The 17,897-nt window shown below is 28.7% G+C and overlaps 1 protein-coding gene across 1 annotated transcript in view; it reads right to left on the bottom strand.

The window, feature by feature from the left end:
• LOC142332494 (xylosyl- and glucuronyltransferase LARGE2s-like) overlaps window positions 1–17,897 on the bottom strand; it is a 57,538-nt gene that overhangs the window by 26,262 nt on the left and 13,379 nt on the right. Inside the window, exons 4-7 of the mRNA XM_075378945.1 lie at window positions 15,605–15,800; window positions 14,112–14,326; window positions 8,748–8,833; window positions 2,652–2,901 (exon numbers count right to left, since the gene is read on the bottom strand). Of these exons, the coding sequence (XP_075235060.1) occupies window positions 2,652–2,901; window positions 8,748–8,833; window positions 14,112–14,326; window positions 15,605–15,800 (747 nt within the window). The remainder of the gene's footprint in view (window positions 1–2,651; window positions 2,902–8,747; window positions 8,834–14,111; window positions 14,327–15,604; window positions 15,801–17,897) is intronic.

Below are 17,897 nucleotides of genomic sequence, written 5' to 3' on the forward strand. Positions count from 1 at the left end.
TATGAAGATTGTTTTTAAAAATTACATTTCTTAAATATCCCCGCAGGAGTCTGCTGGTATAATATTTGAGGATATTGGAGGCGGCAACCCTTTTGATATCAAATAATGGTCAAAAAATTCCCATAACATATCCAGCATTTCATTAGCAGCTGCGTTATCCTGCTGGAACCAACATTCTTGTTTGTATAAATCTAACATGACAATAAACTGTTTGATTAAGTTGTGATAAACCACACTATCTACAAATTTGTCAAAAAATAAAGGTCTTATTACACGATGCCAGAAGACCAAACACCAATTTTATGTGGGTGTAATGGTCGTTCATGAAACACATGAAGATTTTCAGCGCTCCATATTTGGCAGTTTTGGCTGATAATATAGCCATCCAAGTGAAATTATGCCTTGTCGCTAAAATCAATACGATACAAAATTTCAATACCATTGTCATCAACAAGAGAACAAAACCAACAACAATTCTGTAAATGTTTTCTGTGGTCTACTTCTTTCAATTCCTGAACAACACCGATGAAATAAGTAATGTTTTAGTAGCCCTGAAAGCTACAGATAGTGAAAGCCCCGCCTGTGAACATAACTTTCTGTGCAATTTTCTGGGTGAGCGAGTCAAATGTTCTTTCACATCCTCCAGAACTTCTACTGTTAACAGTGATGGTCAACCTGTGCTTTTCCAATCACGTATACTCTGTCTCACAAAATTTATTAATCAAACGCAATACTTTTGACTTATTAGGAACTGAAGAATTGGAAAATTTTATCCGGAACTTGTCTTTCACTCATTTGTAAGATTTATATGCACAATAAGTCTCAATAATAAATACAAATTTGTCCTTGGAAAACAAAATATTTAATACAATAGAGACAAATTTATACTGGTATAGTACTAGTGAGTGCATAAGGAGAAAATTGCAACTGTTACAAGCTGCTAACCTTGAACACAGTGTTGCCAACTCACATGTAGGGAGAAATAAAATTTACGTATGCGTGACTTCTACTTTCTTAATCTTAGGGTTAAGTCCTTTTTGTAACACTCATTAGAACCATAAAGTTTCATTTATAGGTTCAGTTTAAGAAGACTGTTTCAAGAATTCAGGGGATGTTCTCCATATTGAAATAAAGAAAAAAATTGATATCAACATATGTGGCAGAATTTTTAATAATTAATATCTTTGCAACCACTAATTTATTCAAATGTTATAAAAACATTAAGCGTTTTATGACAAAGAAAATGACACCTTATTTATTCAAACCCATTCATAAATAACAAAATTAAGATAAAAATTCTTGAAGTGTGTCACTCTAGACTAAAATATCAGTATTCATTTCTTCCTGAACAAAATTAAATAACTCAACATGATCTCAACTTAGTCTCAATTTTATTAACGTTATCAATAAGCTAGCAAATACAAATACTTATTAAACTAATGTTTTTATAAAAATATATATTTTGTTTTAAGACAACACTTTTTATAAAAGATCAGGTGTTACTATCATTTGTTTACTAATAATGACAATTAATAAAACCTATACATAGTTAAATTTACTATACTGAAAAAATTCACCGATACCCGTTCAAACTAATGCTTTAAACTAATCTTCATTAAAATGAAATTTATTACTTTTAAATCTGTCCCAGTTTTGTGGTTGTGATGCATGTAAAGTGTCTGAGGTCTAAAAATTACCAATTAAAGTTGCTGTTTCTGAGCAGGTAATAACTAAATTTCAATGGGCATGGTTAGTGATATGTAACAGAACATTTGATTCAAGAAAAATAGCAAATGTATTCTATAATAAACGCAGCAAATAACGTTGGAGTTAATAATACATACCATAATCAGACAGATATCTACCTTTTTAATATCAAATATAATTAAATTATATATATAAAAAAAAAAAAAAACAATAAATTCATTTCTGAGAGAAACATTCAATTTAAAACAAAGGTAATAAAATATTACAGAAAGATGTATATGAAGTTAAAAATCTATATATCTACAAATACATATAGACATAAGATCAGAACTTTAGTCAAACAGTTGGTAAAATCGCAAAGGATGAACAAAGTAAAGGAGATATCAAAAGCAAACTGGTACAACTATAAAAATTTGTTATGTATAACAGAAACTTTTTTTTTTAGAATTAATAATTCTTAAAAATATTTTATGTTGCAGTGAAAACAAAATAGTAATATGTAAGTGAGGAAAAACAAAAATTTGAAGCTTTTGAAATGTAGTATCTGAGAGGAATATTGAAAATTATTTAAGTTGATAGAATATGAAATGAGTACATTTTAAAATGAACTAGAAATAAGAAGAATTTATGGTAAAACTTTTAAAAAGAATTACAAAGTTAGTTAACCATATATTATAGGTTCCATAATTAGTTAATACAGTTTTGGAAAGATATTCATACAGTTAAAACAGTAAATTATTAAGACTAATATTGAAATATATAAAATAGATAACTGAAAATGTAGAATGTCAGATGTATACTGATGGTAAGAGATTGGGACATGAGAGAAATTTATGGATAAGAGCATCAAACCAGTCCAAAATAAAAAAAAGAAGAAATATATGTATATGCGATAGAAAGGGATTTTCATCCTATATATATATAATGAAAATTTGCAACATTACCTTAAGATCAGTTACTTCAGTATAACATAATTCACTGCGAGTATTATCACTTAATTGTACATTCCACTGGCAAGGTAAATTAATAACTAAATAAGGATGCTGTTTAATAATTGCATTGAATATGTCTTGATCGGCAAGACTTGTTGTATAATGGGTCATTAAATCTTTTTCTGCAATAAGACGCCACATCTGACCCCAACCTAATTCACGTAATTTATTTAAATCAAGTAAAATTACACCTGTATTGTACCTAAAACAAACATAAAATTTCAGTAAAAGATAATTTAACAAAAAAGAAAAGATTTATCAAAAGATGAAGTAATTTCAGATATTACAAGGACAGTTCAGTTCAAATTTTTTAAAGGTGGTAGAGTGTTGCTAAATAGAAGATAACAATAACACAAATAGAATCATATAAATTTATTTTAGGGAAAAAATTAACTGAGGAGCAAATGAAATCTGTATATGTGGTGATTTTTTCCAAACAAAGATTTTCATTAAAAAAAAAACTACAGCATAAATTAATTTATTTAAAAAAAAAAATGTCTAATTTTAAATAAACTACAAGATATATTTTTCCTAAAGAGAACATAAATCTTTTTTTATCTTTACATGAGGTATTAAAATATTTCAGAGCAAATAACAACCAATTACATAAAATAGTGGATATATCAAGTGTTTCTTAGGTTTTTTCAAAAATAGTGATTTATATACAAATTTTTATAAGGTAATGAAGTTAGGATTTACTTTAATAAAACTGATTTCTGGATTTTACTTTTGTTTCTTTTTTTTAACTAATACAAGAAATACTACAGAATAAGTGTTTCTCTTTCTTTCCAGTCCAGCAAAAATTGACATAATTAAGAACAAGCAATACATAATCTTAATATAATATCTTCCTGTTAGAATTTAATGAAGCTCCTTCTAAGTCCTGGTAGCAATCACTTGCATTCTGGGCAGAATAAATCTTATACATTCATCTCAGATTCCTCCGTTTAAGTTTCTCAGTTTTATATCACCATGAACTGCAAAATACTTATAAACAGCAGTGACCGAAATATCATTCTCAATAATAAATTATTTTACTGGCTATCTGTCATATGAAAACCTGAATATAGTCAACTAATTAAATAAATAGCTTTAAAAATTGCACTTCCATAAAATAATAACAAGATTTATATTTTCTTTTTCTTATTTCCCATAAGCAAGAAAAAAATATCAAAAACAATAATGAGGATCATTGAGAAAGAAAATAACATTTCTAAGTAACTCTTAACATGGTGACCTCCCACCAAAAAAAGCTATGTTAAGCTAAGTTATGGGAGCTAATAGCTCCCATAACTTAGCTTAATTTGAGCTGAGTTTTGTGATTATAAATAAATTATTAATGTTGTTTTTCTATTTATAAAAGTAGGAAAAATTAAAAACCTACAAAATATGAAATCTGAGTTTGTAAATGCAAGAAAAAATTAGCTTTTAAAGTCTATTATCAAATAGGCACAGAGTCAAGTTTTTAAATAAATAGCCTGAGATAAAATACTGCATTATGTGCAATAAAGAATAATCAACTGTTTATGATAAAGATTCTGCCAACCATCTGTTTAACCGATAAACTACAGCAAAAATATATGTATATATTCTGACTATTGATGCATTACATAGTTCCATTTCCTCACATTTCAATACCTCTAAGCTGATAGAATATCAGCTTAGAGGTATTGCTTGCTTAATTCAAGATGTATACGTGCACATCTTGAATTCAAACAAAATCTGTGTTAAATAGGTTCATGAATTACTGTTTTATTCTTGCTTATATTAATAAGCAAGAAAGTGAGAAATATTTTGCTAGATGATTACTATTAATGAAACATCCATTATACAATTAATTCCAGTAAATATTTTGCTAGATGAATACTATTAATGAAACATCCATTATACAATTAATTCCAGTAAACACAAATCAATTTAGCACCATTATTCAGGAACTCCTACAAAATCAAGTAAACTGTATTCATACGGAAGCATCTTCTAAGACTGCCGTTTGGAAGTGATTATGAAATCAAAATGTTGTCACAAAGTGTCTGTCTAGCAGTTTTTTGTTTTTTTTTTATATATATGAAGGAAGAAGAAAAACTAGAGATATAATATATTTAATTTAAATGGTGTACATCTAGGAAAATTAAAGAAAAAAAATTGTTTAAATACCAAAGAAATATTTTTCAGATCATAATGTTTTAAATTTGTTATAATTAAAAATTAGTTACTTTCTGAATGACTTGCATATGTTACTTTCCTGGCATCATAGCTATATAACTATGCTGCAAGAAGGAAAGAACTATACTGTAAGAAGGAGTCTCTGGGTCATAAAATGACCCAGAGACTCCAAAAAAAAAGTGAGGGATGATGTTCATACAGACGTATGTTGACATGTTTGAAGCTTAATAAAATTTAATTGCATAAACCATTTTGATGAAATTTTGTAGATTCATGTATATGGGACAATTTGTTGGTAAAATTTTGCAACTCCAGAAGGTGGGAGGGAGGTTTGGGGGAGGGTCAATTTTCTCAAAATTTGGCAAACATTACCCCCACTTTATATGTGCACTCTTACCTTACCAATTTTAAAAAGATTTTTCCCCAAAATTTCCCCTCCCTCAAAAAAACAAAAAAAGTTAATTTTTTATTTATTCTATATTTTTTAACTAAAATTTTTGTTACATGTTCCTAGGCATAATAGTAATGCAAGGGACCTAAAAATGAATACTTTGGGGCAAAATTGGGAATGGTGAGTTGATCAAAAGTTAAAAAATATTGGTTTTTTTATTTATTTAAATTATTAATTTTATTAAATAAACTCTTAATATTATTACAATAAAATTTCCTCATAATTCACTCTCCCACTCCCAAAAAAGAAATCTTAGATAACATTTTATTAGTTGTATATTTTCCAGTGGAATTTTTTTAGTTTCTTTCATTTAATATAGTAAACGTAAAAAAATCAAAAGGTTTTCTAGGAAGGTGATTTTGGTAGTGGGAGAGCAGAAAATAAAACATACTGATTTTTTGAGTTATTTTAATTTTTTTTGGTTTATTTAAACACAATATAAAATAATTCTATAATGAAACTTCATCATAAATTACTCCAATCCCCAAAAAATAAATTCCAAGTAATTTTTTACGTATCATTATCTTTCTGCTGTATAAAAATAAATAACCAATACTAGGAAAGTATTACAACTTTGTTGTCAGATTTTTTCTTCCAATATTAACATGAATACTTAAGCAATTATAAAGAATAAACATGAATCATATAAACAATTAAAAAAATATAAAGTTAATTTACTTTAGCAGTCTAACACTTCTCTTGAAACTATTAAAATTGTTATTAATATAAGAGGGGCATTGAAAATCTAAACAACCTTACTTTTTAGTAAATTAAAAATTCTAACTTTCTATGCAATTATATTGATGAATAAAAAAAAAGTCTATTAAAAAAAAATCTGGATCGCTTATTTCCAAAAAAAATTACTATAATCACTTGTATCAAACCAAATTTTCTCATTACATAAAATAATACATTTTCTTAAATTTAAGGAATTAAGCTTCAGTTTCTATTTTCAATAAATTACCAAACGATTGAAATATATTCTGCCAATTTTCTTAAAACTGAACTAAAAGATCTCATTTTACAGAAGCAATATTATCTGTTAAAGACCTTTAAAATAATATCTACAAATTAGTTAAATCTTTTTTACATTCTTTATTTAATGTCTACTTATATAATAAAATACTTAATTAATTATTTAGTAATTAAACCTTTAAATCTGCTAATTTAATATCCCCTGATTTTACTTATTTATTATATTTACAGACAAAAATATACTTAAATCAATATTATTTCATGAAACAGTAATTTTTATATTGGGTGGGCCAGAGTCGCTATCCACTGTAAACATTAAGATACTCTTGCTTGTGATCTCATCAATTTTAAATTACCACCTTTTGTTTTCATCAGATAGTTATTGACACAAACACCAGAGTGCATTTCTATTCAATCAAATATATATTGCTATTCAATCAAATATATAAACAGCTGTTATTGTGCTCATTGGACATTGTTGATTCTAACCTGTTGTTAAGATTAGAATAAAAACTTAAAATCTTGTTAAGGTGATAGCAGTTAAAAGTGTAAGTTTTCTTATTGGCCACTAGGGTGTTCTGCTTGTATGTTCAGTTTGCTTTCTACACTCATTACAGCAACATGTCACATCAATTTATTCGTATATTGCAATTCTTTAATATGTTCAATTATTATAATCGTAATCGTGTTTTATATTCAAATCAAATTCAATCTTGTCTATAAGTGAACATTTGTAATTTACCTAAATGTTTCAACAGCTATTATCAGACAACATAATGTATTTGTTCAAGTTAATAAACGTGGTTATCGTTTGCTTACAATTCAACAATTATTTACTTCATCAAACACCATTAACAATTGCAATCCTCGAATGATTCAAGGACGGTTGTCAACCACTTGTTATGAAAAAATTTACTAATGAAAAAAGAATTTTGCTTTTTGGTACAAAGGTGGTTATAATTTAATAATAAATGAGTGAAATAATCATTTCAACGCAACTTCGCTGACACAGAAGGATGTCTACAATTTATAAAAATGTTTTGAGAGAAATGCATCTGCAGTGGACTGCCCCAGGTCAAGTAGGCCATCATTAAGTGATGAAACTAAGCTTAAAGTTTTACAAGCAGTTATCCAGAGCCCTAAAAATCTACTCATAGGTTTTTTCTCAAACTGCATATTTCTAGAACTTCTGTTTGGAGAATTTTACATAAGGCTAAATTCAAACATTACATACCTCATCTCAAACGTGACCTATTGGAAGACAATCCTGATCATGGCCATCAATTTTGCAAAATAATCTTAAATGAAGTAAGAGAAGGTGGATAATGAGTTGTTTTCTAAGATAATTTGGAGTGATGAGGACTTTCAAATTAACCGGTCATGTCAACAGACGACTGCATCTATTGGTATTTAGAGGAGCATAGAATTGTTTTTGAGGGGCAGCTAAATCAACCCTACCATTTGGGGTGGTATCTCATGTCGTGGAGTAATTGGGCCTTGTTTTTTTGATGGCATAGAAACTGGTGAGAAGCACCTGAAATGTTGGCAACCTATGCCATTCCAGGGCCAGTAATGAACTACAACAACTTCAACTTTCCTTACTTTCAACATGATGGAGCCCCACTCCATTACACAACAGTTGTATGAAACTACATTGATGAATTATCTGATGGGAAAATTATTGGATGGTAAGAAACAATAGAAATGCCAGCCACATTTCCAGAACTTACACCCATGGATTGTTTCTTTTGGGAAATTGTTATAAAGATAAAGTTTGTTACAAAACCACAAACAATTGAGGACTTGAAAGATGCTTCAAAAGCATTTTGAAAAAATAGATTCCAACACACAACTGAGCAAAGAAGTATGCTTAAGCTTCGCAGATAATCTACAGAAATGTATCAACAAAGATGGAAAACAATGTAATAAATAATCATGTAGCTTCAATAAAGTGTTATGAATTCAATTTGTTTTTTTTTTTTGTATTCAAACAATGACCTTTACGATGGGTAGTGACTTTTGGCGCACCAGTATATTAATATACACTGTAATTATTTTTATTTTTAAATTCTATTAAATAAATCACCAAATACATTTAACAGTACAGAGGAAAAATATCAATTTTAAATAGATTAATTTCAGTAAAATAATTATTCCTATTTTATATATAATTCTGTACTTGGTAATGCTGCTTTTCTACAGTTTCTCTTGACCTCTTCAAGAAAAGCCTGAAGCAATTACTTTTTATAATCAGTTTAATAGCAAATCTATCATTATATTTATGAACTATAGAATACATAACTATTTCATAATATGATTAAGTATCTGTTATTGGTTAATCAGAAGCATTAAGAGAGATGGGATTCATCAAGTTGGACTTTAAGAGGTATTTTTGTCACAGCAAATTAACAGTTTATGTAATAAAAATCTATTACCATTATTTATATAAAACTAACCCTCTACCAAGTGCAGGCCACGGCCGATGTTTTTTCCATAATTTACCTAAATACCAATCACTTTGGTTTTCCACTAATCCAATACTCTAAAACAAAAAGTAAATACAAACAATTAATATAAACATTTTAAATAAAGAATAATATATTAATTAAAACTTGTTAAATTAAGCAAAAAACGTTTATCAATTGATTCAAACTTTTTTCTTTAATACTATAAAAGTAATTAAATGAATTTTTTAAAACCCAAAAAACTATTCCAGTAGTTCTTTTATTGAAACTAAAACTAACAACATTATTGTTCTCAAGAATCTGAGCTTAATAAAAACCTTTGTTCTGCTTAAAAGGTATTGGATAAAAGGTGCTCAGACACTCAGCTACAAAATGTTTATGATTTAAGATTTATGTTTATTACAGATTTTTAAACTAACCTTATCTTCAAAATTTATTTAAGTATCTTAACCCTACAAACAAAAAGAACCAACTTTCAACAATTTGACTGCAATAAAGGCAGTGGCTCTTATTTTTCTACGGTGAAAATTAACCACTCACTTTAACTATGATTAGATCAATTCAAATATATTAGTCATGCAGCAAGATCCATTAGTTATGTAATTAAACTATCTATTAATATAATTTCACTAATTTAATAAAAATTTTCTAAGAACTTTATGATGGTAAAAAATATATATGTATTGTTCTAACAGTACTTTTCTAAACAAAAAAATAAAACAAATAAATGTTTAACTAAATCAAATATCAAAATAATAACCACAATAGACCTACCTGAAAAGTACAAACAATATCTTTTAACCCTTCACGGGCACCTAACCCAGATATGGGCTACCTGTACTTATTACAAATAATTTATTTATTTATATAATACCAGGTAACACAGTAACAGTACAGTGACATGTCACTGTGCAGAGTACAATGCAGAGATGCCAAGGCATCTATGTGCAGTCTGGCTTGTAATTGTAAATGTACTGATAAACATGTAGTCTTGAACAGACTCAGGCCAACAACCCCTGAGACATGTGGTTAATTGAAACCCAACCCCCAAAGAACTCCATTATCCACAGTCTAGAATTCAAATCCATATGAAAGCAACTGTCTTTACAAGGACTTGAACCTCAGAACTCTCATCTTCGAAAGTCAGATGATTTTGCGATGATGAGTTTAACCACTAGACTAAACTGGCAGGTTACAAAGACAAATTAAACGGCAACTGATTATCAAGCTGAAAGTTACTTTACAAAGCTACTGTTTAATTAATCACGGTGACCTTCCGTGGCACGAGTTATAGCATCTCAACCTTTCATCTGGAGGTCCCGGGTTCAAATCCCGATCAGACATGGCATTTTCACATGCTACTTGTCATTCATCTCATTCTCTGAAGTTAAAAATCATAGAATATCTTAAAAGCATATTTTTACTACACCGCTATAAAAACAAAAATGTTTTTTAAACAGAACATTACAATAATATGTATGAAAACTTATTAAAATGATACCATGATAAATGAGTTTATATGTAGAGGAAAAAATAGTTTATATGTGTTGAGGAAAAAGGATAATGCAGAACACAGAGGGACAACCCATTAAACCATGTTAAATGACAGTTGCCCAAAAAATATTTAATATAGCAAACAAATCTTGTATAAAATAGATAATGAAGCAAAAAATGAATAATACAGTAAAACCTTAACACACATTCAACTTTTCTCACAGCTAAAAATAATATGTTTCAACCAGCTATTACGGTTAATACTGAAAGTGAATGAAAATTCTATGGAAAGATATATCACAATATCAATCATTAGGCTCTCATGCATTCTTTAATATTAGCCAGCTTATTATCTAAAAGGGTTAAATAAAAAAATAAACAAATAAAAAAAAAATTGTTTTAACAATATAAAATCAGAAACTTAGCAAATACCTGGTGCTTAAAAAAAAAATCTATTATAATCTCTAATAGAAGTTGCTCCTTAACTAAAACTTACTGAAGTTCGATCAAAACATAACAAACTTTAAAAAAAATTAAAAACCTGTGTTAAAGACACCTTTAAAGAAAACAACAACAGCTTTTAAGTTTAAAGGAAAATGGAATCTAAAAAGAAGTCTACAAGAATCTTTCCTCTTGAATAAAACCCAGCACAAACAAATAAAAAGTTTACTTAAAAAATATCAAGAAACTAAACCAAAGAAAAAATTATAACTTGAGATATGTGGTAGAACTTATAATACAAGTTACAAAAAGATAATATATCAACTAATCATATAAACTAAGGTATCTTAAGTAAAAAGAAGCACTTGGAGGGCATAAGAGCATATGTAAGACCATAGAAATGATCGAACCATTACATTATGGGTGGGGTAGTTAGAAAGAGGGGTAGAATGGTGGGCCCCATCTCAAAAACTGTTTTTTACTTTTGAACTTTCATTGATAAAGATGCTACGATTTGCTGATGATATAGTAATTCTAGCCGAGAGTAAAAAGGATTTAGAAGAAACAATGAACGGCATAGATGAAGTCCTACGCAAGAACTATCACATGAAAATAAACAAGAAGAAAACAAAAGTAATGAAATGTAGTAGAAATAACAAAGATGGACCACTGAATGTGAAAATAGGAGGAGAAAAGATTATGGAGGTAGAAGAATTTTGTTATTTGGGAAGTAGAATTACTAAAGATGGATGAAGCAGGAGCGATATAAAATGCCAAATAGCACAAGCTAAACGAGCCTTAAGTAAGAAATATAATTTGTTTACATCAAAAATTAATTTAAATGTCAGGAAAAGATTTTTGAAAGTGTATGTTTGGAGTGCCGCTTTATATGGAAGTGAAACTTGGACGATCGGAGTATCTGAGATGAGAAGATTAGAAGCTTTTGAAATGCGGTGCTATAGGAGAATGTTAAAAATCAGATGGGTGGATAAAGTGACAAATGAAGAGGTATTGCGGCAAATAGATGAAGAAAGAAGCATTTGAAAAAATGTAGTTAAAAGAAGAAACAGACTTATAGGCCACATACTAAGGCATCCTGGAATAGTCGCTTTAATATTGGAAGGACAGGTAGAAGGAAAAAATTGTGTAGGCAGGCCACATTTGGAATATGTAAAACAAATTGTTAGGGATGTAGGATGTAGAGGGTATACTGAAATGAAACGACCAGCACTAGATAGAGAATCTTGGAGAGCTGCATCAAACCAGTCAAATGACTGAAGACAAAAAAAAATGAACTTTCATTATTAAAAATGTTAAATTTTATGTAAATTAAAAATTAATTTAATTGAATATAATTTTATCAATTACTAAGTAAAATTATTTGTAGAAAAACAATTTGATTTTAACAAAAATCTTCAAAATCAATTTTTCTACTTATACTGTATTTAATAACACAGAAAACTTCAGTAAACTGAACAATTTTTAGATACATGAAAAACTTTTAATTAAATCAACATCACTACTGCTTAAAAATAACATCATTCAAAACTGTATTATTTTGCTGCTCTTTAAGTCAAAATTTATACAGGGCGATCAAAAAATTGTTTCTGTTTCCATAAAAAAGGCACTTTACATAGCAGAGCTGCCCATGATTTGCAATTATAGTGCAGTATACGTAAGTACATAGTATAATAATGCTGTTCAAAAATACTGAAATGTATACTATGAAATTAAATACTGTACATCAGATTTATTACAATTAGTTAATTGTTATCTAAGTCTTATTACACAGAATATATTTTAATTATTTGAACAACTAGAGTATAAGAACTTTTTTGTGTTCTGATCATCATTATTTTTAATACATTGTTTAAATTTCATAAATATATGAATTGCCTGCTTATGATAAAATTCTAATTTCATACGGTATTTTAGTGTTAAGTGCAAATTATATAAACAACAATTGTTTCCTTTTTTAACCACCAATTTGATGTTATTCCCTACTCTTTTCTTTCAACTGCCTCAATGACACAGGTTCAATTCCAGGCAAGGGTCAAGAGTGAAAAGTTCTAATTAAACAAATGCAAAATCTAAAAATCTTAATACAAGCTGTCATTTGAGTAATTTTTAACTTCCACATCTATTGTTAATATTTAAAACTCTTCCACAAACAAACGATAAAAATAGTAATGTTATTTTAATAAAGAAAATATCACAGTAAATTCCTTCTCCTACCATAGCAAAATTTAATTTAAAATATAAATTAAGAGTTCAATACACTACTATTAGTAATGATGACATGAAAATTCTGAATTCATTACAATCTGTCAAGTAAAATATTACTGTGGAGAATAATAATCATCATCTTAGTTTATCGCTAGAAAGAGTAATGAGCAAAGAAAGAATAAAAAAGATAAGGGAGAGAAATTTGAAAAAGAGAACTAAAAAATGTAAAGAAAGACAATTTGTATGTCTTAATGAGATGATAAAGTGGTGAGAAGAATGTTAAATAGGAGGTAGCAGAAAAGAGATTAACTGGAAGATCCAGGAAATGATGAACAGACATTGTGAGGGAGGACATAAGCAAGAGCAATGATAAAGTAGGGAATGATGACAGAATAATGGTTAAAGAAGTTGCTAAAATGATAACATATGATTCATCTGTCAACTCATGAGCTGGATAAATGCCAAGAAGGCAGAAAAATCTGGTTTTATCAAAAGTTGATATTTCTTATCATATTATTTTAATTTATTGGAGTTATTTCATACTTCACTTCATTACATAATTATTTTCATGTTTAATTTATTAATTATTTCATACTTCTCCATCAGATTGCTTTATAATTTTTGAGAATTACACAAAAAAAAAATACTTCAAACTTCACATATTGAACTCAACATAAACATCAGTAAATATCCTGTTTTGATATCAAAAGAATGGCCTTTTCAACATTTTATTGAATTCCCCATTTTTTTATATAACTGTATGAGATTTAGCTTAATACTGTGTATTTATTTTTGCTTTTGCCTCTGTTTTATAAAAATCATTATCACACAAAAACCTACACATCATTTTCATAATATAGTTCTTTTAATTTCCTTACCGACTGCATTTTATAATTAAAAACTTGCAAGTAAAGAAAAAAAATTCCTATCAAAGGAAAAATTTCTATAATTTTGAACCAAAACTATTAACGTTTAAGAATTTGATTTCAAAGACCTAGAATCACAACTTATTTATTTATTTTCAAAGCAACAACAAGCTTAAGTCCAATTATAGTCACTTTAAGATAGAAAAATGCCAATCCTAATTGGAATTCTAACCTAGAACCTTCCGAATGAAAAGCAGTGACAATACCATACAGGAATAATAAATAACTTATAATAAGAGATAACCAGTAAAAATATTTACCTATTTACCTGTTTGTGTTGTAATTTAGAGAATAATTTCCATAACTCGGCTATGTCAGTTGCAAATGTAACATCTGTATCTAATACAATAACTTTTGGTAACGACTGCGGTAATACCTTTGGTAACGTTAATTTCATTAAACCATATACACCAGAATAATGTTTGTTAGGTATCCATGAAACATCTGGTACAACATTATCAGCTAAATAAAAGCTCATCTCAACTGAAACAAAAAGGTTTAAATATCACAATAAATTTAGATTTCCAATGATTTTAAGATTAGGCTATTACCTCAATATCAATATTACAATTTACATAGTACAAATCCAAAGTGGCAACTTTTATGCATACTAGAATACATTGCAATATAGATATTCAATTTTAAATAACATTAATTGTACTAGTACAACGATTCAAATCTGATTCAAAAGTATCTCAGACAAATGTCCTACTCGTTACTTAAAATAAATAACTGTGATTTTTTAAATTACTTCCTCTGCTGAAGCCTGGCTTACCAGATGAAGATTCATTTCAAATGATAAGGTCAAACCTGAGAACAGGTTTTTTTGTGGAGTTGCACAATTCACATTATACTGAGGATATTTTAAAAAGTTAGAAAGTTGTTGGTCTAAATATATTAAATTTCAAGTTGAAAATAAGTAAAAAGTTCTGAAAAATTTTATGGTTTCTTATGTGGCCGAGAACCTTTTGAACAACCTCATAATTAATTACTGAAATTAACAAAAAAAAAGTAAAACAAGACAAAATTCTTTTATGTATATCTATAAAAAATATTACTAGAAAATAAGTAATAATTTCAGAAAGCCTATCACTTTAAAAAACAATATTTAATGAATTTAAATTAATAAGTATACAATAAAATTGTACATAAAAAAATTTAAAGACTACTAATGGCTTGCTATCAAATTGCATGAACATTATTCTTCAAGATTATTTTGGACCTCATTACAAAGTTCTTCATCAATAATTCTACTAATAAAAGAGCTGGATAATTAGCTATAAAATGGTATTCTGGAAAAACAACTTCTAAATTATTTATTCCCTCTTCAGTAATTACAAGCCTTCACCAAATATAACTTCCCTTATTTACTTAAATACCATTTACTTTCATTTATGTTAAGAAATAAATTCTGTAGCATGAGAAGAATGCCAAACCTGACTGGGAATCAAACCTTCCGAAAGATGAAATAATACCACTCTTCTAACAGAATTTAAAAGCAGTCATTAATAATTTATAAAAAATGATCAATCAGTGAACTAATCAATAAAAATAGTAAGTTACAAATATTTTAATAAAAAATTTCAAAAAAGACCATTTAAGGCACTTATGATAGTTACCATACCATCACATCAGAATTAAACAGTTACAAGTTAGTATTTTGGGATGACTTCAAGGTCCATCATTAAAAGAAATTGCAGGGATACAAACAAATAATAATGAATATATACTAACTATAATTTGAACAAAATATTGTCCAACCTTGCGGTACACTCCACGTGTTGAATAACGTCTGCAATATCACTTGAGCAACAGAATCAGCGATTAAATGAAAATGAAGTGGATTCTTTCTATAAAATAATATAGACTTAATTAATGTAACAACAGATCTACTAGAATTATATCCTGCACAAACAATCGCAACATGGATGACTTCACATTTTGGTACTTCGGCTTCCTATTTTAACATACAAAAACAATGCAAAGTTACAAAAAAAAATTTACAAAGTATTACAAAATAATGTAGCATTTTTATGAAAAATTAATGAAACTAAAATAATAAAGAGTAAATTAAACCAAAAGTAATGGAAATTATTATGTTGTCTGTTAATATAATAGGCCACTTTCTCCCAATTTTATGTAATTTTCTGCAAAAATATTTAATTACCTAATATATATATGTTAGTCCTTTTCTTTATCATTGCATATTTTGTAAAGCAAGGATCACATCCCATCTCAAGTTTTTTCAATATAACACTGCTCACTTGTGTTGTTAGCAGAGGTTATGTTTATGTCACTGTTTGAGGTTGTTTTACCAAGCTATTTCATTAATTTTATTATTTAAAGGTACAAATTATTATTAATGTACATAAATTATTTACTTTATATTACGTAACCTGATTTACTCATTTACATCAATTTACTTATATTTATGAATTAATTTTTAAGAATTTTAGCGCACTGCATTTGACATTAATAAAAATTTAATATTAAGAACAAATGATAATTTATTCATATTCATTTATATCTTAACTATAAGATATTAAAATGTTAAAGTGAAATATACAAAACTGAATTAAACACACATTTTATACACAAGGCATCAACTCCAGAGATCATTTCTAGACCAATATAAAAGCAGCTACTTCACATTAGTATCCCCACTAAGCAAAATCACGAACATAAAACACGCATCTATGTCCACAGCACACAACACATACACAAACCCTTACAATACCTACAGTTCAATGTTTGCTTTAAATGAAGATATAATGGTTTAGTCATATAAAATGATTTAATTATTTATTAGAAAGCCAACTATTTATAAATTAATTGAATAACATAATACACAAATACTGGTATACACAAAGCTTTATGTAATAATAAGCAAAAAAAAAAAAAATCAATAACAGAGCTATTGTTAAGGCAGTAAACTACGAGGGCGTTAACGTCAATCCAGAACTTTTGTTCGACTAGAGTATAGATTGAAATTCCTGCGCATTCTGTTGGTTGTACACATAAGGTACAAGTGTCAGCTATTACCGTATGGCGCGCTAGCATGAAACAACACCAACAGTCAATTTTAAAGAACATGGCGTTCAATGTAGTGAATAGATATGTAGAACAGGCGTTGAATGAAATTTCTCATGAAAGAAAACATAAAACCTGGTGAGATTTATCCGCAACTCTCTGCACAGTACAGTGATGAGACTCTTAGTCGCAGTAAAACATTTGAGTGGTGCAAATGTTTTAAACAAGGCCATACACCAGTGAGCGATAATCCAGACCGAGGTGGTTCGAAGCCTAGTAGTCATTCCCATGAACATTCAGCGAATGGAAGAACTGATCCTTGATAATAGACAGATAACTTGTCAGCAAATTGCAGAAGCAATAAAAACATCTGTGGGAACTGTAAACAAAATCATTCACGATCATCTGAAGTTTAGTGCACACTGGGTACCAAGACAGCTTTCTGCCTTCAACCGGCAAAGAAGACTGCAAATCTGCAAAGAGTTAATGCAATGTTTTGACAAAGAAGGCCAGTTTTTTCTCGCTCTGAGATGAACTGACCTGCGATGAAGTGTGGGTCCATCATTTCAACCCGGAATCGAAACATGCATCCAAAAAATTTTCAATAACTGCTTCTGCAGGCAAAGTTATGGCCTTAGTTTTTTAAGATAAAAATGGCATCATTCACGTCAATTTCCTACCTCGTGGAGTTAATATTAATATTGAATACTACTGCAAAGTTCTTCAAGATGTGCACAATGCTCTCATCAAAAACAACCTGGTGCGATCACTAAAGGCATTCTGTTTCTGCAGGGGAATGCACGTCTGCATACAGCCCACCACATAACATGCACGTTACATGATCTTGGCTGGGAGTTATTGCCACACCCCCTCCGTACAGTTCAGACCTTGCTCCCAGCAATTTTCACCTGTTTGGGTCCTTGAAATTTTTCCTAGGAGACTAGCATTTCAACAGTAACAATGAGGTGTGAAGCAGTCAGTCCTATCTTGGTTGCGACCTAACAACAAATCTTTCTACCTGCGG

The sequence above is a fragment of the Lycorma delicatula genome, chromosome 11 (assembly GCF_047948215.1).
Source record: "Lycorma delicatula isolate Av1 chromosome 11, ASM4794821v1, whole genome shotgun sequence".
In the NCBI taxonomy this organism is placed as follows: domain Eukaryota; kingdom Metazoa; phylum Arthropoda; class Insecta; order Hemiptera; family Fulgoridae; genus Lycorma; species Lycorma delicatula.